This window comes from Nymphaea colorata, chromosome 1 (assembly GCF_008831285.2).
Source record: "Nymphaea colorata isolate Beijing-Zhang1983 chromosome 1, ASM883128v2, whole genome shotgun sequence".
Classification (NCBI taxonomy): Eukaryota; Viridiplantae; Streptophyta; class Magnoliopsida; order Nymphaeales; family Nymphaeaceae; genus Nymphaea; species Nymphaea colorata.
In genome coordinates this window covers 2,610,979-2,634,318 of record NC_045138.2, presented here as the reverse complement: position 1 = coordinate 2,634,318, position 23,340 = coordinate 2,610,979, and the positions used below count along the sequence as shown (strand labels likewise).

The 23,340-nt window shown below is 37.4% G+C and overlaps 3 protein-coding genes across 3 annotated transcripts; 1 reads left to right on the top strand and 2 right to left on the bottom strand.

Moving 5' to 3' along the window:
- Positions 1 to 3,979: 3,979 nt before the first annotated feature.
- LOC116250250 (pentatricopeptide repeat-containing protein At1g71490) lies at positions 3,980 to 6,940 on the bottom strand. The gene has a single exon (XM_031623838.2). It carries the CDS (start codon positions 6,902 to 6,904, stop codon positions 4,739 to 4,741), a length of 2,166 nt encoding a protein of 721 aa, XP_031479698.1. The 5' UTR covers positions 6,905 to 6,940; the 3' UTR covers positions 3,980 to 4,738.
- A 3,164-nt stretch (positions 6,941 to 10,104) lies between these two features.
- Positions 10,105 to 17,007, top strand: LOC116249316 (uncharacterized). Its single transcript, XM_031622563.2, has 13 exons — positions 10,105 to 10,340; positions 11,146 to 11,298; positions 11,547 to 11,573; positions 12,588 to 12,681; positions 12,965 to 13,008; positions 13,565 to 13,663; positions 14,570 to 14,627; positions 14,819 to 14,871; positions 15,069 to 15,170; positions 15,934 to 15,999; positions 16,179 to 16,300; positions 16,385 to 16,556; positions 16,727 to 17,007. The coding sequence occupies exons 1-13, from the start codon at positions 10,200 to 10,202 to the stop codon at positions 16,793 to 16,795; spliced, it is 1,200 nt and encodes a 399-aa protein (XP_031478423.1). The 5' UTR covers positions 10,105 to 10,199; the 3' UTR covers positions 16,796 to 17,007.
- A 151-nt stretch (positions 17,008 to 17,158) lies between these two features.
- On the bottom strand, positions 17,159 to 19,683 carry LOC116265810 (uncharacterized). The gene is made up of 3 exons (XM_031646757.2): positions 19,322 to 19,683; positions 18,623 to 18,899; positions 17,159 to 18,196 (listed from the first exon to the last, which is right to left on the bottom strand). The coding sequence occupies exons 1-3, from the start codon at positions 19,538 to 19,540 to the stop codon at positions 17,763 to 17,765; spliced, it is 930 nt and encodes a 309-aa protein (XP_031502617.1). The 5' UTR covers positions 19,541 to 19,683; the 3' UTR covers positions 17,159 to 17,762.
- Positions 19,684 to 23,340: the final 3,657 nt, after the last annotated feature.

Sequence of the window (23,340 nt, the reverse complement as noted above, 5' to 3'; positions counted from 1 at the left end):
AGAAAAATTTTAAAAATTACATGTAAATTTTAAAAAATTTCACTTGTTTTATATAAAAATTTTGAAAAATAATATTTCGGCACGTGTCAAAATTTACAAACTTTAATTGGGCCTCCCTCATGAAAAGTTTTTGGCTAGCCCCTGACAAGAACTTACTCAAAATGTAAAGAGGTTTAGTTCGTAGGAATCCGGCATCTTAACTGGTCTTGTTCTTCTTGATTGTTATCGTTATAAATAATAAGTAAATGAGTTTGAATTCTCATACTAGATATCGGGTCTTTCAATTAAGAATGCTGTAAGTTTTTGTTGGGAAGATATGTTATATATGGTTCACTTGTCTTGAACAAGTTATCTCCGAGTGAAACTTATCTAAGTTAGCCCTGGAGTGGAATGACTTTTGGTTGAAGTAGCAGCTGATGCCTTGGAAATTGATTGAAGGTAGGTAAGAGTCTCCATTAATGCGAATCAATTCTAATTCTATGTGGGTGTGTGTGTGAGAGAGAGTATTCACCCCTCCACAATCAAGTTATACGTTTTCAATTACACGATCCAGTTCTCAAATTTAAATTTATGTATGTTATCACCCCAAATTTTTTCAAAAAACTGCATTCCATTTATACGAACAAGAATTCAGTTATTTCAACCTTTTTTTACAGTAATTCGGATATAATTTTGGACCTTGGACCCAAGCTCAACCCAAACCAGACATTTAGATCCATATCCAAATTCAGACTTCAACCCTAGATCCAAAAGGACCTCTAGACCCATGTCTGAATCTAAATGCAAGGTTTAGATCCAAAATTCAACTTTATATCAAGATTTTAACCCAAATCCAAGTCATGGATCCAAAATTTTCACATTGATCCAAAATACGAAGCCAAAGTCCATAATTGACCCCGATAGATGAAATCAAGTCCACACAAAATGATGCTTTCAGGTCCAAATTAGATCAAAAACCAAATTTTGGATCCAAATCAAGATTTTCAACTGGATATCAAAATAACAAATTTCAACCTTATTTGCACGACGCATACAAACCTCCCCTTTGTTTTGCTTCTCAATCTTGTGCCGAAACTTTTAAAAATATGTTTGGAGCTCAAAACACTTGTCTAATCCTTCATGTGAGCTTTGGGCATCGATCAAAACACTTTTGTGATCAAATGAACCCAATGTGGATCTAAAAAGACTCATTTTTTTACCCCCCCAAAAAAAAAACATTTTGCCATTCAAAATATACATTTTAAGATAAATTTTATATTTTCTTAAAGTGGACTCCATCCAAGGGGGCCAAGGAGCTTGAAACCCCCTTCATTGGCCCAAAAATGAAGCAACAGTGAGGGAAAGGCACACTTGGCCTTGCATTGCCGCGAAAGTGCCCTGGCGCTATCGTGCTTATTTCAAAAGAATTCAAAAATATTTAGAATTCACATAAAAATATTGTTAAATTCAAAAAATTTAAATTTTGAGTTTTAGCTCCAAGACTCTCTGTAAAAGCCCTTCAAATCTTTTTTTGAATATGAGTTAACACTTGGAGAACCTTTAGGGTTTTATCATTTGAAGACTTAGAGTTTTTTACTTAGCATTCTCTTCATTTTTCTTTTTTTTTTTTTGTCTTCTTTTTCTTCAACCTTGGATGCAATCTTCTTCCTCAACCCAAACCCCTTAGAGGCTCATTTGGAAGGACTTGAGACCATACGAGAAGAAAAATTGTCTTTTCAAGCATTCTAATTAGAGATATATAGTCAATATCTCAATCGTTGTTCCATTCTTCATTTCCCTATGGTCATACAAGATAGTTCTAAAATCTTCTCTCTAAAGTCAAACTACTTTTGAATACATTAAGAACATGAGCAAGGTGAAATAAAATCTCTTTTTTTTTTACTAAGATCGAAATAAATTTCTTTCTTTGCTCATTGAATGTATCCATTGTTTATATTTGAAATGATGTTCATATATAGTTAATTGATTTTCCAATTAATATATAAATAAATGGAAAGAACCAATTCTTGGGTTGGGATTTTTCTGTTATTATATTGATTTTTTAGACTAAGGTTTGTCCAACTCAAAAAACTAATTACAAATGCTTACATGCTAAAATATATCTTTAAGACATTCTTACTTTTAGTATTTCTCTTAATCACTCGATTATGGATCCCAATGAGAGTTTCTTACATTATTAATTTTTCATTTCATATATGTTTGACTTCCTGCCACACCCAACAGTGGGAGGAATAAATTTCCTTGTAAAAGTTGAAATAATTAATGTTCACATGCTTATATGAAAATATTTTGAATTTGTTTTTAAAAGAATTTCAAAACTAAGAACTATTTTCAATTTAGGCCTTGAGACTTAATCTAAGCTCTTACATGAGTTAAAAATCCTTTTCGGCCTACAAAACAAAAAAAGAAAATTGAAGTTGAAACTGCTTTAAGTTATCTTTTGATTTTAGTATATATATATATATATATATATATATATATATATATATATATATAACACTTTAAATCAAAGAGAGAGAGAGGAGAGGAGAAGAAGAAGATTCTAAAGAGAGAGAGAGGAATATATATATATATATATAAAAACTTTTAAAATCTTTCTCTCTTTTCAAAATCTCTTTCTCTCTATTTCTTTTGGCTTAAAATGATCTTTTATGAATGATCACACACACACACACATATATATATTTGATAATATCTTCATTTTTTTCTTTTATTTTTCTTTCTTTCATTCATCCAAATATCTTTTTTCTAAGACTTAAAATTTTAATTTTCATTTATCGGCTTCATTTAAATTAAAATTCAAGTAATAACCCAATGTTGAAATCATGCTTGATAGTCTAAAAAAATTATGACAAAATATCCAAGCAATGTAAGAAATCTAGATGTATGTGATGGTAGAAATGAACAATTTATTTTCTAAGCATATAGAATCAATACATTCATGCATTCACAATCATTTGTATAATTCACGAATTATCAAAACTACTTTTTTATATAGCTTTAGATAGGCAGTAACCAAATTAAAACAAAATTTTAAACCGACTTCAAACCTTAAGGGAATAAATTAATTCCAAAAAACATCTTCAAAATACCTATATTGGTTTCTAAAGATTTTTAGGTGACATTTGCAAAAATTTCTTGATTTGAAAGTCTCTCAAATTAAAATGGTTGAATCACCCAAATGATAGCTTAAAATTTTCTCATTTAAAAGTCTTTGAAATTTCAATCTTCAACATTATTTCTAAGCACAACATTATATTTATGATGAAAAAGATGTTTAAATAAAAATGAAATGAATCAACAATAAGTATAGTCATTGGATTAGTTACTCTCTACAAAGGCACTAGAATGGTCAATCCTCGTACCAACGAACGAGACCTTTATCTCGCTTTTCAAAACAAAATCTTATTTTTTTAAACATTCCAAAAACCAAAACAAATTTTTGGGATGCAAACAATGTACAAACCCGCCTAACTCCCCACAGAGCACCATGGAGACTAGTGAGCAATATTCTTGCCTTCTGATCCGTGATACTGCATTAGATTTTCATCTGTTGGCTGCAACCAGCCAGGTTCTAACTGTGGTATCAACAGAAATTTGATTATATTCACTGCTAAAAGTTTCTTTATTTCCCTCTATTGAGAGCACTGGCCAGCTTAATTTGTTGAAGTTATCTTGTACAAGGAGCAGTGACTCGTTCGAGTTAATTTACAGCTATTACAGAGTTTTGAATCTGCTGATGTAGTAAGGTAGCACCACCAGTTCGACATCTTGATGACCGGGCACATCTGGTGTTCAAGTTTCCACAGCGCCATGTTTTAAATCTTTCCTGTTAAATCATGATCAAGTTTCGTGCTGCGAGCACTGCCATCCGCCCCATGCATGCTGCAGTAAGTTGGTTTTGAAGGTCTGGGTTGTACTTTCCTAAGTCCGTTAGCAGTAGAAAAGCGCACACTTGATGAACCAAAATCTCATCTGCTTAGTTGAAGCCCTTCAGTAATCAATTTGACTAGGAGAAGTTATGCTTAGAACACATGGGAAAAAAGACTTCAAAGTTCAAACCAACTAAATGTGGCATGATAGCCATGATAACACTGGCCATCAGCTGATCAGCATGAAAATGATCATACACAATTACAGAAGATATGTTAGAACCTGCTGGTGAAGCTTCTGGAGCTAGCCCTTGTATGCCAATGAATTATTCATTTTCTTCTGCTATAAGCACCTATCAGGTGTTCATATTTTTTCTGTGAATTGGGGTTGGTTATGACAACCATCAATAACAAAATAGACGTCATCACATATGGAAGCGGTGCAGTATTTGCATGTGTTTTCGTACATCCGTTTGCTGACCTATTATCCCATTCTCTTAACAGAGTGCCAACAGAGTACCTCTGGATTTACAACAAATTCCTCAACTTGCAGATAGCTCATATCAAAGCATATGGAAGACTGCAGCAAGACTGCTCCCTTGTCATCTAAGAAGAATACTGTAAATATGTAATTTTGATAGCTATCAGTGCCTTGGGTCTGTAACCAATGGTGATCTGCCTCTGCTCTGTATAAAATTGGTGAGCCAACTTTTACCTGTTAGTTTACACCTTACGGTATACCACTCTGTATACTTTTATTTCCCTCTGCAACATTGTATGTAAGAATGGTTGCTGATCCGGCACCTTTGTTACTTGTTTGGTTCCCCGCATGAAGGGGCATTGTTCAACTAAGGCACATCACCGAATCAGCTAATTGCTTCCTGCATCAGAACCAAATCATCCATGTGCCCTTGAACTTCGTCCTCTATTAAATCGCACACCTCCAAATCAAAATCCCAATTTGCTACATAACCAGCATCCTTCATCTGAATGGTCAGGCCATCCAGCATTGAATAAATCTCTTGTGCTTGTGCGTTTGTTCTATCTCCCACAAGGAAAGGATGGGACCTATTATCCAATTCTATCCAGGTGCATCCAGGAGGCTTTTTCAGACCTCTGTTCCTCATCAGTACTCTAACTTCTGCTAATTTATCCCAGCGCCCAGCAGCTGCATACATATTTGCAATAAGTACATAATAGCCAGGATTTTCAGGTTTCATATCTAAAAGATTTTCTGCAGCCCATCCCCCAATTTCCATGTTTCCATGTATCCGACATGCACCTATCAGAGTGGCCCACATGGCAGAACTGGGCTTAAAAGGCATCTGAGTTATGATTTCCTCTGCTTCCTGCAACAAACCTGCCCTACCAAGAAGATCCACAATACAAGCATAATGTTCCATCCTAAGCTTTATTTTGTAATCTTTGATCATTTTGTCAAAAAGTGCTCGGCCTTCTTTCACCAACCCAGAATGACTGCAGGCAGATAGTACTACAACCATAGTTATATGATCTGGCTTGATATTGCATCTCACCATCTCATCAAATAGCTTAATAGCTTCTTCACCTTTCCCTTGCATCCCATAACCAGCAATCAAAGCCGTATAGGAAATCTCATCCTTCTTCGGGATCAAATCAAAAACTCTACGAGCATCTGATATCCTTCCTGAATTTCTGTACATGTTCACAAGGGAGTTCCACAACAACAAATAGTCATCATAGCTGTTCTTTATCAGGTAACAGTGTAGCTCCTTACCGTGTTGGAGATTTGCAACACGAGAAATGACTGAGAGAATACTAGCCAACGTGACGTAATTGGGTTTTATATTTGAAAATACCATTTTCCTGAACAAACATGACGCATCTTCAGCACAGTCACTATGTGCATAACCAGCAATTATAGCATTCCACGATATCAAACTCTTTTCCAGGATCTTCTCAAATAGAAGGCGAGCGCCCTTAAAATCCTTGCATCTTGTGTACATGGTAATCAGTGCATTCTTAAATGTCTCTGTTACATCCCAAAATGAACGAACCGCAAAGCCATGGATCTCTTTACCAGGCCTGAGGCTTCCCAAATGAGAACATGCAGTCAGACCAACCACCAATGAAACAGAATCAAAATTAACACCGCTGGCTCTCATCTGTGAAATCAGCTTCAAAGCTTCTTCAAACTTCCCCATCTGCACGTTTCCCCCAGCAATCGTGTTCCAAGTCACTGCATTCGCCAACCAACCATCCAGCTGCATGGTTTCAAACAAATGGAACGCTTGTTCCCACATACCCTCCTGCGCGTACCCTTCAATCATCGCATTCCCAGATACAACGTCTCTCTCCGGCATTTCATCAAACACTTGGCGCGCGACGCCGATTTCCCCGCACCTTGCATACATCGTTAGCAGAGCGTTGTGAACAAATATATTCCACTCTAACCCGCTTGTGCCTATCCTCCCATGAACCTTCCTCCCCAAATCCAGGTCGCCCATTTCTCCACACGCCTTCAGAACTGAAGGGTATGAAAAATTATCAGCAGCGACTCCAAATTCCACCATGCTCCTGTAAGCACCAAGAGCTTCCTTAAAGAACCCACTTTTTACATAGGCAGATATCAACACATTCCACGGAAATACGTCTCTAGTTCCTGAGCTTTCAACGACCAAATGGGCATCTGGGAAACTTCCACAGCTCGAGTACATGGCAACAAGCCTTTTGACCAATAAAGGGTGTTGGTGGATACCACAGCAAACTGAATGAGCGTGGAGCTGCTTGCCTTGTGGGAGGCACTTGAAGGATGCACAGGTGTGAAGAATGGAGGAGACGGCGGGGAGGTTGCAGGTGACTCCATGATGGAGGAGGAGGGAGAATGCTTTGAACGCCTTGGCTAGCTGGCCCTGGTTGGTGAAGCTCTTTATGCTGGATAGGAGAGAGGCAACGAGCGTTGGCTCCCATGGCGGGTAGTTCAGAGAAGGAAGAGTGGGGAGGGAGCTTCCTGCCGTCAATGATGTATGTGATTTCAGTGGAAATTGAGGCATGGGCTCGTGTTTGCATTTCTCCCGTTTTGCTGCATGGTGTTGTTAAGGAAGCCGAGACGTTCAATCGCCACAAACCTCTCGTTTTTCTAAAAACAAAAACTTGGAAAAACAGGAAAAATATAAAAAGAAGAGTGAGATCTGCGATCTTTTATGAAAGAGGGCCAAAACAATGTCTCTCAAGATTTTGGTATATTTAATTTTTTTTGAGATTTTAATCACTATTTTGTCTCCCAAGATTTTGGTATATTTAATTTTTTTTTAGATTTTAATCACTATTTTGGTTAAGGTTTTTAAGAAAAACAGCAAAGCATGTTCGAATCTTAAGTTTTATTTTTTTTTTTCTTTTAACTACTTAAAATGTGCAGAAATAAAAGGGTCGTTTGTTAGATTTGAGAACCGGATCATTCCTCCTCTTAGTTTAAATCTGACCTTTTTATAACATAAAGAAGTAAATTAAGAATTCTCGATCCTAGGTGACATATGTTTCTTAGTTTGACTAACATAGATTTTGCTATTGATCTTTTGTCCTATCAACAAAAACATGTCATGTTGTTGTATCCAAGCCCACGAGACCTTATGCCTTATTTTAGCTCTTCTAATCAGTTGACATAAAACGAGAACAAAAAGTAATTGACCTTTTATATATTAAACTCCTTTCGGCCTCATATAAAACATCAAACAATAAAGGATTTATGTGTTCTGACTGACTATGCTACACCTTTTGTCAAAATGCCAACATATGCTCGTAAGGAAAATTAATATTTTTATTTCATAGATAAAGCAGACATACTTACAGAGATTTCATCAATCCCTGAATAGGTTGAGGATAATTTGCTACTATTTGTTTATGGAACAGGCTTCATAAGACTTTCCTTAACTATAAAATATATTACAAAGCTCTGGTATCAAAAGGAGCGGATTTGAGTGTGGCTTATTGCATGATGAATATGAAAATGTGACACATAAAAAATGGACATGGTGTCATACAAGGCTCAACCACGCGCTTGCAGTTTTTGACGTGCATGTTGGACCGTTGGTCCCAGCTATAGCTGGCCTAACTCTCCCTTTCCCCTCCTTCAACGGTCTCCATTATTTGCCGTGTCCATTAAGGATCCTTTGCGGCATAGGCACAGTCGTTACAGGATATTTCCAAGGGCAACCTTCGTTCTGTCTCATTTGCAAAGAACGGGCAGTTATTATGGTTCAAAGTGAAAATGCGACTTCTTGAAGGGCCGGATTCCAAAAGAGGCACGTCTTATTTTTTCTCATTTCGTTTGGGGGTGAATATATTGTGTATCGGGGTGCATTATGTCCTACGTGATGACTACGCATTTATATTGATAACAATAAGTTAAAAAGATTTAAAACGTTGAGTGGTCGAAAAAAATTGTGACATAAAAAACAAAAGAAATACCTCTGTTTTATTTATATATATATATATATATATATATAAAGAAGTGGCAGAGCCTATGTAAACCAAGAAAGCATGTGACTTCAACCAGCAGCTACCAAACACATTTGTGGTTCTCTCTCTTCTTTTTCTTTTCTTTTCTGTGGGAGATTTTTTCTTGGACTTAGAGTTTTTAAACAGATATGAATAGTATATATATATATATATAAAGAGAAAGAGAGAGAAAAAAAAAACAAAGAAAGTGAGAGAAATTCTGTAGCTTAAGAGTTGTTTGATCCATGATCAAAGACGATTAAGAAAATAAGAAAAATATATACGTTAGTATTATATACTCAAAATGTTCATTGCTTTTTTGTTATTGTTTTTCTCTCCATCGTTCTCGTGTATTTGATATAGATGAATTGATTGATAAAAAAATATGAAAAATGAGAAGTAATAGTAGATGTTGAAAATGTTAGTAATTTTTATTTTTATCGTACTTGTTCATCATAATGGATTGCATGGTCCTGGTTAAATGGCTGGGTGACTTTAAAGAGCCTTTTCTTTTTCACCCTTGATCCTAACTAATTTATTTTGATTTCTGTCTCATAAAATGCTTTTTCAAAACATAAAATGCCAACACTTAAATTCTCATGTTCTCACAAACAGTTGGTGAGAAAATAAAAGAGGTGTTTGACAACAACAACATTGTCTAATACACTCAATTTAATACAAGAATGTCATGCTTTTTCTATAAAAACGGCGTGGTGTGATTATGACCGATGCATGGTTTGAGAAAACAAGAGGAGTGAAGCTAAACCTCCCCTCTCCCTAGGGGCAGAGCCACGTGAGCCTTGGCTTTTTTTTTTTAATTTATACCTAAATTTTAAAAAATTTTACTTATTTTATATAAAAATTTTGAAAAGTAATACTTCTGCCCATGTCAAAACTTAAAAGCTTTAATTTGGCCTCGCACATAAAAATTTTCTGGCTCTGCCCTTGCGCTTTCCCCCAACCTCTTATCCTGCTAGGGTTCAGGCAGACCTGCTTTGCTTTGTGATTTTGTGACGCCTTAAGGTTATTAGACATCAAAATCATATTTCTTGAAAAGAAAAAGTAAAACATGTCATTAATGGGGGCTTATTTAACAGATTATTAATGGGGGCTTTCTCAAGCTGAGATAAATATTGAACTTTGCAAGTGCAAAAAAAAAAAAAAAAAAGATATGGTTGTGAAATTTTATTTCTTCTGGCTGTATAAATTTGATTTTCATGTAATTGAAATTATTCAAATCCCAAGCATTGTCATGTTCCTATGCACACAAGGTGGATTACAAACTAATATTCATTAGTAAATTTAAAATTGGTTTTTGGATCGAATCTGGTAGTGGGAAGATTTCGGTAGTCGATTCAATCGAATCAGAATTATAATAAATTTTTATTAAAGATGAATAATATTTATATCTTTCTTAAAAACGGAAAACAAATAATATTCAAACTGGCTCGTATGCCATTTTCTTTTTTTTTTTCACTCATCAAAATTTAATTAACAAACAATAAAATATTTAATAAAAAAAAAAGAAATTTTGAATATTTTCGAATTTGGACAAATTGTTTGTTCCACGGTTCCACCTCACTTGGGTCATAAATGACAACACTGTAATACCCAAGTGCCCCTCTTCAATGGCGAGCCTATCAGAAATTACATAAAAAGGAGACTGATTATGAAACTCTCTCGTTTGAACGAGGAGCCTTTTGGAAAATTGTGTTCCACACGCGCCAAGTTGCAGCGTTGGCATCTCCGCCTCTCTCTCTCTCTCTCGTCCTCTTTTTTGGGGTGGGACGGTCCTCTTCTGCTTTCCTCCTTCAATCTGTTTCCCCGAATTTCTCCGGATGAGCTATTGAGATGGCGGGGGCGATTAAGCTGCTCGTTCCCGGGCGCGAGCAGGGGCCCCTTGCAATCAATGACCGGAGATCGGGTTTGTCCGGCGACCGACGGGAGCTGCAGTCTGGAGCGGCAAATGCGAGCTTCAGATCGTCATTCTTGGTGCGTTCTTTTTACTTTATTTCCTCTTTTGTATTCATTTCTCCCTTTTGGTCGTTCTTCTACCTCGTAACATCAAAGCAGTTTGGTTTACCATGTTTTTGTTCAGCAGCGTTTGGTGGTCAAAGTTTTTAGTCATTTTTCTCTCTCTATCTCTCTCTCTTTGCCGGCATTGAATTGTTGCCAACAGGAACTTTGTTATATGCCCTGACGTTCATGTACATTACGATTTTCCCCACTTCTCTTTGCCAGTTTGCCCTTTACGGTTTGGAGGTTGATTTAACATGATTCACGTTATGGGGTTCACAATTAACATCAATGTGGGTTGGGTGGTCTTTTGGCAGAGTGCACTTAGAGAAGTATGGAAGAGGTAAGGAACTAAGGATAATGTCGGTTGTGATTTTTTTTTTTTGGCCTGGAAATTTTGGGGTTTGTTTAGTCCATATGAAGAATTGAGAACAATGGTTCGAGATACTTCACAGTTATTATGCATAATTTCCGTTTTCTGTTTTCTTCTCTCTCTCTCTCTCTCTCTCTCTCACACACACACACACACAGAAGATTAATAGATCATTCCCCTTCCGGGATATTTTTTTTTAAAAGCAGTAGAACACGCAAGGAAGGTGCATTGCGTTGCAGAAGAGTTTATTTAACATGGCTCTTGTTGAAAGTAGAATTTATTATCAAAATTCAAGTTCTTCTTACGATTCTTTTCTCTATTTTGATTGTATAAGTGAAAACATTGTTGAAGGTTGTTTTCATTCTGTTCTATTTGGATTATATAAGCGGATATCTTCCTTTTTTATAGGGCAATGGATTTCCCAAGGCGCTTTTTGTTTCGCGTCAACCATGGAAGGAGCCTTTGAATAGACCAAAATCAGGACACTCGGTTTATATGACGTTGGTGGACGACAGACTAGCTCGAGTTCAAGATGTCAGCAGTAGAGCAGCTGAGGTTCTGGTAGGCGGTTGCCGTAGTAATTTCTTACAGGGTTAATTAATTTTGCAGTATTATCAGAACCATAATGCCATATTTTATTTAGCTATGCAAGGGTTAGTTCAGTAAGTAATTTATTTTCTCAAGCTAACCATTGCAGCTAGTTTTTTTGCATTATTTTGATTTTTACAGAGTATTTCTGCAGATAATCATGTCATGTAGAGCACTTTACCTTTCTTTGGTTAAGCTAAACTCAGATATCTGTCTTGCAGGCTTATGATCTGATTCAAGGAGCTAATGTAAGTTCAATTCTTCCCTCCAGATTGTTTTGACTCGTGTTTTCACCTGCATGGAAGAATATATTTACTGGCTGACATTTCTTGAATACCCAATGCGCTATAGGTGCCTGACCTGGTACAGGTAGGTTATAGTTGTTGCAGTGGGCTTAATTTTTCATGGCTCAATCTAACCTTATTGTTTTTTTGTGTTGCTACTGGTTCGATCATGCCCTTCAAAAGGTCCTAGGTAGCAAATTAGGTACAACAAGTTTTTAAAACACTCTGTTCTGCCCAAGGTGTTTAGAGAAATTTGTAAAATGGAAAGAGTGCATTTGCTGGCAAGCTGCAACCAGTCATCAGTCATCACCATCCAATGATAACGGGAAGTAGGTTTCAGACTTTGTTGAACAATGAGTTGTTGAGAGATGTCACTCTCTCTCTCTCTTCTCTTCTCACCATCCTCCCCCACACATACACACAATGTCTCTCTCACCTGCCTCATTGTGATGAACTGAGTTATAGTTGCCATTGTCTTATATTCTTCAATCTATTATTGATTGTCTGGCAACTTTTAGAGCTCAAGCCTGATAACTCTTTGGCATGGAGCAAATACAGGAAAGAACTAGTTAGGTTGTTGATGGGCTTGGTCAGGTAGGCACGCTTGTCACCTAGCATCTGGCTACAACTCATAGGAACCCTTATGCTGGATCCTCTGAATTAGGGTGCTTGCTACACCATATTTTTGAGCCATTAATTTTTTGCTCTGCATGGCCAATTTGGTGTTTGTTGTTAAGATTACTTGCTGAAATCTTGAGATGCTCTGTTTCCTTGTCTTTCATTGTACTTTTAAGATCCTGTCTATCTTAATTAGTTAATTTACATTTATATCGTTGTGACAGTCTTACAATATCAGGTGAAAGGAGGAGAAAATGCTTGGTGTTTGTATGGAATTTACACTGATTTTAAGTGTTTTTTTTTTGTTTTAATATTTACTTATGAATACTTAATCCAAAGAAGTGGGATGTTTCCATGCAGGTTAGGTGGTCTTCTACAGTTGGTATAAAAGCTGCCTCAGATCCTCCAACTGCTGTTCTTCTACATGGAATTCTAGGCAGCAGGAAGAATTGGGGTACGAAACTTGTTTCTTGTCTTATCCTTTCTTTTCTTTGGATTTTCCCTTTCTTGAGATGTATGTCAGTAGCTCTTTGTAGATGCTATACATGGCATGAAGATGTGGACTATATATGCCCGTTTTTCGAAATGCAAGCTATATTTTTTTACTATTCAGGTGGTCTTATTTTAACAAGTGTTTTCTAATAGAGGAGTGCTCACAACTGTAAGAGTGAACCTTATTATTCTCAGTACATAAATGACATTTTCAGGGTATAAAAAATTCTTGAATTTCATTTCAGGTTCCTTTGCTAGGAGATTGGCTAGTCAGTTTCCAATGTGGCAGGTACTTAACATGATTTTTTTCTTTTTTCTGATTTGAAGCTATAGTACAAAATTGTGAATTTCCTGGAGTTTTTAGCACCTTGTTTACAATTTGTTCAGTGTTCAACTGTCAAGTATAATGAAAGGAGACCAATCATCGCAATGTTGATTTCAGCTGTCTGTCATATCCAATTTCTTATTAGAGTTGGAATTCATTTGTCCATGTCTGCACAAAAGGACTCTAGCAACTAGCTTCATGGTCAGCTAATAATCTCCAAGTTGAAGGGGGCATGCTTTTGTGTCCTTTGCCACAAACCAAGGTTAATGGGCAGATTTCCCTGGTGGGCAATGGATGATGAGTCAGAGGTTTGAGGTGAAACCAGAACAGGAGATGTTTAAATTGCACCTTGTGGGTCTACAAGTATGGCACCTTTAAGAAATTCAATGGTTTCCCTTGTTGTAGAAAAAAACTTTGGTCCTTCTTGTCAGCTATAGTCATCTAGCCTCTTGGTACCATTTTACTTTGCCAAAATCTCTCATTGATTCATGGTGATACGTTTGGTTCTTTGTTGCTGCAGTTTCTCTTGGTTGATTTGCGGTGTCATGGTGATTCTGCTTCAATAAAGAAAAATGCACCTCATACTGTTGCTTCAACAGCCTTAGATGTCCTGAAATTGGTGAGAATTTAGTTCATTGTGTAGCTGATGATGCAGAAAAGGTTCTGGCTTTGTTTGAAGTTTGAACTTTGAAATCACTATAAGCATTTAAATAGGCTATCATGGGAATACGGAATACATTGTTTTATACTAGAAATAGGAGGATTGGTCCTTGAAGTTAATTGATCAAACTTTCAATAAAGAAAGGTGGCAGACCTGAAATATTATTTTTTGATGTTAGTAACACCTTTGAGTTGAAATTTTTCCTATTTAGAACATATTTAAAAGTTAAAACCTAATCTAAACTAATTCAAAAATTAAAAAGCAAGAAAATTGTCAAGAGTTCAATCAACTTGTATAGTTTCAGTGAAGGGTTGTGGCATGGGCCAATACAGAGTGTATTGATAAGACTTGAACACACAATATTGTTTCTGCATAGGTAAACAAAACTGGTTGATGTCTAGCATTTGCTTTGGTGAACAGAATTGCTCTTGTCATGCATCTTATGTTTGAATTGTTCAATGCCAGTGAGATGGAAAAAACATATTAGATTGGATAGTTTGAATTTGAACCATGCATTGCAACTTGCTCTGTTCTAGTAACACAAAATAAAGAAAAATTTCTCTAAAAGTGACTTTTTTGTCCTACACATCACAAGGAAAATGTAAAAGTGCAGGCATTTTGTTCCTGTGTTCAACTTGTCAATTGTTTGATGCATATTGTGGGTACATCTATCACTATAGGCTATAGTCAATGAGGCCCTTAACAAATATACTGTTTCACCCTTTGCCTCTTATCTATTAGGTGGAAGAATATTCTTGATAAAACATTTGCTGAATATTCATTAAATTTTGTTGGTTTGGAACATGTTTAAACTTTAAAGTGATGCTTTTGTGTAATAATAATATAATATGTTTGTTCCTGCAGGTGGGAAAACTGAAAATAACACCCCGCGTTCTGGTTGGACATAGCTTTGGTGGTAAAGGTATGAATATGCACTCCCTTTCCATAATTTTTGTCTGTTGTTGCTTAGATGATTATGATGGTTGAATTTGTTAATGCTCTTTGAACTGGACATGAAGACAATGAATCTGTCTCATGTAGTTCTTTGACTGTATGTTTACATGCTTGTATATATATGCGTAGGTGGCTAACAGAAGTCATTGATTTATACAGTTGCCTTGAGCATGGTGGATCAAGCTGCCAAACCCCTTGCACGACCTGTTAAGGTAGTGCTAACATATTCTAAATTCTAATTATTTTCTCCTTGGTTTTTTCAAGGGAAAGAAAATTTTATCTTCTCACCTATTCAACATTAAAGATCAGCAATTTGTTTCCTTTTGGTCCCTTTCTTGGTTCTTTCCCACTGAAGGACTTGAGCTCACAAAATTTTCGTTTTCTTTTTATATTTTTCTCTTTGGTCCAGGTTTGGGTTTTGGATGCAACCCCTGGAAAAGTTCGTCCTGGAGGTGATGGAGAAGATCATCCTGCTGAGTTAATTTCATTTCTCAGTAAAATGCCAAATAAGGTACAGTATGATGCTTTCTTCTTCTAGTATTTATGGTGCTGCTTGTTCATTTTCACTTGAGGGCTCCTTCTGCCTACAAATTGTGATTTATTATTAGAATATTTTTTTGCAGTACAACTCTAATAAAGTGGATGTTTGGCCTATCCTGTGGGGATCAACATAACCGGTTTCCTTTTTCTACATGACCTGCTGCTTCTGGTGGCTTCTTTTCTGATATTTGCAATACTATTATAGTGGAGTCACAAAATTTCATATGCCTGCATGGAAATATAAAACTGATTTTGAACTTCAACAAGAGAAAATATTACGAGAGATTTATTCAACGAATCAACATTCTTTTATTAGGTACTTCTGACATATTCTCTGACAAGGGTGTGAAACCTAGTTCCTTTTGGCATGAATAGAGCATCATAAATAACATAACAGTGGAGAATAGTCTTGTCATTTAGAAAGAGCTTGAGTTTGTACAGATATCTTCATAGTTGACAGTGAACTGGGAACTGTCCTGTTAATCGCCATGGGCTAGGCTGATGGTTTTAATGTTACAGTACTCTTCCTGGCTTGCATGAATTTCTTATGTGCATCTGTGATTATTTGTTCATTCATGAAGCAAGATTGCAGTTTCAGCCAGTGATTGTTATTTTTATTTTTGTAAGTCTAAATTTGCTGGTTCGAGTTTCTAATTCATGCCAAAGTAATTGCTTTGAGTCCTACTTTGCAGGAAAGTCTCACCTTCTAAACTTATTGTCCCTTCCTTGTTCAGGTATCATCTAAGCAGGTGGTCATAAATGCTCTTGTACAAGAAGGTTTCTCCAATGATGTAGCCCAGGTATGTTTGACTCTTGGTACTACAAATGGGATATTTCTCAAAGTCATTACATGTCTGTAGATCTTTTATGAAATCAAATGGTACTTAACGTTTCTGTAAAGACTTTATGTGCTAAGCTGTTCTCTTCTTTCATGTGTTTGCATTCTAACCTGTTCTGTTCTTCCTGCATTGCTTCTTAGTGGGTCGCAACAAATCTCCGGCCAGTTGGACCATCACCTCTGTCATCTTCAGGCTTCTCTTGGATCTTTGACCTTGAGGGTATTGAAAAGATGTATGAGTCATATGAAGAAACAAATCTATGGTATAGAAATATTTTAGTTTCAAGGTGCCTTTTGTTCCAAACTTCACTTTCTGCAAAAGAGGTACCTGATACATGTTCGTGCAGGAAAATTGTGGAGGACGTGCCTCGGGGTGTGCATGTGAACTTCTTGAAAGCTGAGAGGAGCTTGCATAGATGGGCCCTTGAAGATATTCAGAGAATACATGCGGCAGAAGAGATGGCAGCAGACGAGGGAGCTGGGATTGAAATGCATGTTCTTGAGGATGCAGGGCATTGGGTATTCCTTTCATATTGCTGATAGTTTCATACTTCCATATTGCTTTTTTGTGACAACGATTGTTTTGTTTAACTGCCAGACCATCGCTGAGTCCTGGATCTTTCTTCCTCAGCCAGCTTTTATCTGAGTACCAGACCATGTTCTAAACTTGAATAATCTAAACATTGCAGGTTCATGCAGACAATCCTGATGGGCTCTTCAGAATACTGTCTTCTTCCTTCCAAGGAGTTAGAACTTAGCATCTAAACTTACTTCCGATTCTTTCCGTAGGCAACCTGTCTCTGGGCTTCACATCTTCTTTCCAATTTTTTTGCTAATTGTGCTGTTGTGGTACTTGTTGAGCTTTGTTGGTAGCGAATGTGTAATTCCATCTGCTGTGTTTTACAAGCAAAATGCTTCGTGTCTGTTGCATTTTGCATTGCATATATTGATCTCATTGCTCTGGACTCCACGTTCTGTTTTTCATGCTTATCACACACACACACACACACACACACACACACACAGAGTCCTAATCGTCAAGATGTTGCTCTATTTTCTCGGTATGAGCAGTTGTAAAATGTAAGGAGGTGTCTGATCTGTACTTCGGGGGAAGGAATTCGGGAAGAAAGTCGCACCTCCCCAACAAGCCGGTTTCCTTTTTGTTTGTCTCCGATGGGTAGCCTGTCCTTGAAAACCAATGGTTCAGGACTGGGTCCAAGTTTTCAATAGGAAAAGGATCGGACAGCAGAGGATCGGATTTTGTTGAACAAATGAAAATATGAATAACAATCACAGTCGGATTCAGTTAGCGATTTCGTGTTCTGAATGCGAGTATGATTCTGATGGGTGGTCTTAATCGCATTGTATGGAGTGTATTTGGAAAATTACTCGTAAGAAGGAAAGCTTCAGATCTTAAATTCGAGGGAGTAATGAAGTATATTAGCACTAAAGGTTTATTAATTGTACAATGTGATGTAAATGAAATGGATTCTGCAGTAAGTTATGAAATATTACAAAGAAGACTACTGCAAAAAATATTACAGTTTATGTACAACAGAAGCGCTAAGCTGGGACTCCATGATGTCTTCATGCTGCTTCCTTGATGAAAGATCATGTGGAACACGACCAAGTTCGTGAACTTGGACGAGATCTTCTTCATGTGAACCATGATCCTCTTCTTTGGCACTTATGGAGCTTTGTCAGTGCAATTACTCACAGAAGGGCTCAGCCCATTGCTTTAACCAATGGGGTTGTGAAGAAAACCATTCTAGACAGAGGCTCTTGAGAGCCATAGTCTTGGCTATTTAACATTTGCACCCCAGTTGGTTTCATTCTGTCCATATGTGAAGCACCAGGCACCTGCCTCACACTAGGCCCCAGCCATTTCATTTGCATGAAACCAAACTTTCTCCAAGGCCCAATATGCATCTTCTTCTCCGCCAGTGACCTCTTCATGGCTTTGCAAACGGCTCGGAGAACCATTCGCAGGCGGTCTGGCTTGCCAACATATACCTCGGGCAGTTGGTTCACTATCTGCTGGTACCCACTGCTGGATTTCGCGAGCTCAAACTCTGACCGAAAATCTACTTCAATTATGTAGCTGATTTCCTTTCTGCAAGCTGCTGCTTCGATTATCACTTCTATGTATTCATGGGATCCTGAAACATTCATTAGCATGAGAAGAATCAATGCTTGGTTCTTCACTAAACAGAGAATGAAAATGGAGATCTTCGCCTTTGTTGGTATGAATTATCTTGGCATTTTGAACGAAAATGAGAGTTAATAGGTAAAGATCCATGCCATCTAATATAATAGTTTCCCACATTCTTATTAAACTAGAGAAAATATATATAACTTTGTTGAATAAGATACAATATGGTCTGGACAGGTTTCGTTTAAGATATGAACAGATAATATGTGGATCGGTGAGCGAACTACTAAAAAGAAAAAACTGATCTATATACAAGAAAGAGAGAGATATGTGGATTTTGTCTGAAAACGTATATATATACAGAGAGAGAGAGAGAGAGAGAGAGAGAGAGAAGGTGGGGGTGGAGAGCTGGCGGCGGTGGGGAAGCCGGTACCTTTGAGAATGCTCTTGCTCTTGTTGGCCTTCCATTCGGATCTGCAGATGGATGCACGATATCCGCACCTTCCAAGATGGTTAGTCACAATCTCCCGCAGGCAATGCCCACACCCACTGCCACTGCCACTGCCGCCGCCGCTGCCGCCACCGCCGTTGGTAGCGTTGGTGCATGAGGTGGAGCACCATTTTCCCGATCCCCTCTTGGCGCTATCAACTGCATTCTTCACATGTCGCTTCAAAGACAATTCGTGCAAGCTCCTTACACACAGAAACTCCTGCAAAAGATCAAGAGCGAGTCAGGAAAGAAAATAATTTTTTATCTTCCACATTAAACTTAATGATCTAATCGATGATCTTTCAACTCTCTCTGTCTCTCTCTCTAAGAAAACCAGCTTCTTTGTATATATAGTACGTTTTCTTTTCTAGCTAATAAAGTATAACTAAGCTCCATCACAGTAGTTAGAGTATTGAGCTTAAAACCTTCGTAATTAAAGAGAGAATGGGAGTTGAATATCCATTTGTGACTTTCTTAACATAATCTGCTATCCTTTATGCAGCCAGAGCTCTCATATAATTTCAGACACACATGGAAGAAGAAAGCTTCATCATTCCAAGTTCTCAATTTCTGTTCCATGCACTTGATCCCAAAAGAAATCAAAGTTTTTCCAAACAAGAAAATGAAGAATTTCATGGTTACCTCTACCAATTCCTTTTGTGATTCCCAGAATTGGTCATCTTGTTTAGTGTTCTCAACGACCTGCTCCTCCCCATCATCATCATCGCTGCCGCCACCGCGGCCGCCACCACCACCACCACCATCATCATCATCAAAGTCTAGTTTGCTGGACTCTTCACCATACAACTGCAAGAGCTTATCTTCCACATCATCCTTACAGGTGAGGAAAGAAGAAGCCATGACTGTCCTAAATCCTAATCCTTTCTTCTTCCTATCCCCTTCTCACAAAGAAAATGAGATCTAGCTAGAGAGAGAGAGAGAGAGAGAGAGAGAGAGTTGCTAATTCTTCCTTCTTCCTATCTCATTTCAGATAGAGATGGAGTCACCATAGAGAGAGAGAGAGATAGAAAATCATCCTCTTTGGGGGGAGGCTTATATAAAGGGCATAGAGCAACACGTGTCGGGACCCACCGGAGTAATTCGGCACGTGATTGGATAACTTTTGCCACGTTGGAAATATCATGGTCCACGTCAGCTGATGGTGCCTTCACCCGTTTTTGATGTGTGGGTCCCACCAGAGCAAGAGAGTCTTGTCTTGGTGCGTGGTCGGTTCGGTTGACCCCGATTTGGCGCTTGAAGATCAAGATATAAATGGATCGGGTTTTGGGTCTGACCTATTGGATTTAGTCTCGAAAAGTGGATCTGGATATAGTTTCTCTTGAGCATGAACTGGAGCACTTCCTAGCCCAAAATACAGAAAATGCATCCAGAAGCATGCCATCTTGGATCCCATTCTTATCAGTACTTCAAAAAACATATTTGGATTTGGGTCGGAACTCGAGCAAACCCGGTAGCGACCCCGGAATTCTGCCAATGGTGCATTCTGATTTGTTGCTTTCCTGGCCCATGGAACTGTCCTGCCTCAAGATTGTAGACGCTGTTGGATCTGGACTGCCAAGCTTTAATGTAAGGAACCAGAACCGAAGCCCGTAAAGCATGGAAAATTCATACCAGATCCAGAATGCTATATATTTGAATCCGACCCGAATAAGACTTGTTTGGGTGAGAGGAGGGAATCTCACCTCCTGAGCGAGAGGCCGAAGACCCTCTCCCTTCTCCTCACCCTTAGGATCCAAATATGCTTCGAGATCTGTGTGGTCATATGATACACTCTTCAACTTGAGCGTCATACATGTCACTGTACAGAAGAGTAGCGCTCATAAGAATTAAACTGGAAACATATCGACAACACGCTACTTAGCCCTACCAACTATGCTAGATTTGTTGATTGCATTAAGATACCATAGGGCATCACCTCAAGTCAAAATTGAAGGAAATTTTTAGGAGCTGTCATGCTTAAATTATCATACCAGCTCACATTTTAGAAACATTAGACAAAACTATGGGCTGCTACTTGTTTCATAACATGGATTTGTGCAGATATTTTGTCACAATACTATTGATGTCCCTTTTGGTTCCCTCTGATCTACTTTGATTCGAGATCTTCAAGATTTGAGATCTACATTTTTATCAAAGCAAAATGAGGATTTTAAGACCGAATCAAACATTTAACCCAGCAAAATGAATATCAATCCCTGCCAACACAGCACTGGACCCTCATAAAAGAGCCATGGTATGCTTATGACATATATCTGATTATGAAGTCAATTATTGGCTTGCAAAGATCAATCCAAAGCACATATCACGCGCATTTTTTGGATCAAATTCATTCCATGTGCACTTGCTAAACTAGAGCTTGTGCTAATCCAAAAGACAAAGGAGTTTCGGGTGAGCGAGAAATTAACAATCCAAGAAAGATCATCATTTCGCATTAACACCACATATTTCCTATGAAACAATATCCTCCGTAAGATTCAAACTTCAAGCCAAGCATGACTAAATTCGCGAACTCCAAAGCCAATATCAGTTTTCACGAACAAATCCAAGTTCATGATCTTAGACATGTTCCTGTTTGGAACTCCTGGCCCTCGACAGATTTCCTTTCGTCCCACTGTTTCATTCTTAAAATATGTCATTGGTCAACCGCAATAATGAGATGGTTAAAAACCCATGACAAATAGGTTAAGATTTGCTATGTCACAATGGATCTCAAAGGTGCAATCCTCTCTCTCTCTCTCTCTCTCTCTATATATATATATATATATATATATATATATATATATAATCTGCACAGGTTGTCATGTCTTTATCAAAATATTTTTGCTTCTCACTTCAGACAATAAGCAATAATCTTTCTGTGATATATATATATATATATATATTCTCTTTCACGTATATGTGGAAAGAAGCTCGTGCTTCATGTGCATAATGTGCCGAACTAATATGTTCGTTAAAGGCATATCTAAATAATCTTTCATCTTTAAATGTTGATTGGTCATATATTGTTATTATAATCGATAAATATGCACACTTAAGATTTTCATGTTGATAGCTTCTTACCAAACAGTGCTTTGAACTTGTTTTGGTTATAAACAATTGTGGAAGATAGTTGTTATTTACCTTAATCAATAATAAATGTTATCAAAGTGGTGGTGATGTAGTGTCAATGACGATTGTGCTTTATTATAATAAAAGATATTGTGACTCGCTATATATATAAAAAAAAAATAAGTATATATTATTTGTGAAACATGCTTAAATTCATGTTAGTTAAATCTTTTAAAGATCTTCTGACATAGTGTTTGGATTTGATTAACTTATCAGGTTTGACAGGACTCATATACTGGCAAATACTATCTTGTGAAGGTCTTGGTTGGGTCGTCACCATATCCAATCAGAGATAAATTTATCAATCTAATTAATGTAGGACATAAACGGTTCCGATTCGGGCTGGATCCGGAGTTTGAAAATTCGACTGACATAAGATCTGACATTTTGTATGCAATCAGATAGAGGTAAACACGAGTCAAGTCGAGCCCGAGTTCAGTTAGCTCAAACTTGGCTTGACTAATACAACCTCGAGTTCGACTCAACTCGAGAATAGCTCGACGAAATCAGCTCAAGCTCGACTCAGCAGTTACGTGTTGAGCTCGAGCTCGACTCGATTAAGGCTCGACAAATTCGAATAAGGCCCGAGCTCGACTCGGTAGTTACGTGTTGAACTCAAATCAACTCGATTATTTGAACAAGTCGACTCATGAACTCGAGCTCGACTTGTTAAGCAAATGACTCGAGTTGAACTTGTTCACGAACCGAGCTTTAACGAGTCGAACTAGAGTAGCTCGACTTGTTGTTCACCCCTACAATCTGATAGAATCTTCATCAGATCTTAGACCCGGATTCAATTTCAACCTGCAGACAATCTGAACCAAATTGACAAATCCAATTTGGACTTCCTTATTTTACCAGATCCAACTGACACTACAACAGGCATGTCATTTAGTTCAAGGCTTTTGTGACGCAACATACTTTTCATCACGAAAAGCACGCATGCTGCGGCAAATCAGTGATGCAAGCACCACCTACGTCATAGAAGGCAATCTTTCTTATAGCGTGAATGTATTTGAATAGCAAGGAATATGTGATTGACCAAAATTATTAAATGGTAAATTGATTATCATGCACATGTTTCTTAGAGGAGCTAGAATTCTCCCATAACAATGACATTGACCATCGTGCTTTTTCTCAACGGCTAATTCTTCCTACCACCTAGAGCAGCCCTTGTTAGATGATGTCTTGATCCTGGTTCCTTTAGATGATCAAATATACATAGAGTATGCAGCAGCTTCTGCTCTCTTTCTCTCTCATATATATATATATATATACATATATTAAAGTTTAAAATGACCATAAATAATCACTAATGATATTATAAACTATCAGCGCACCACATAAACTATAGCTATGCATGCTAAGTGACCATTTTCCAAAAACAAATATTTAAAATTTTAGACATTGGGCAGCATTAGGCATTTAGTATAATTAAATCGTTATATATATATATATATATATATATATATATAATATATATAGTTCGTTTGAATATATAAAACTTTATTAGCACTTTAGTCTAAAATCAA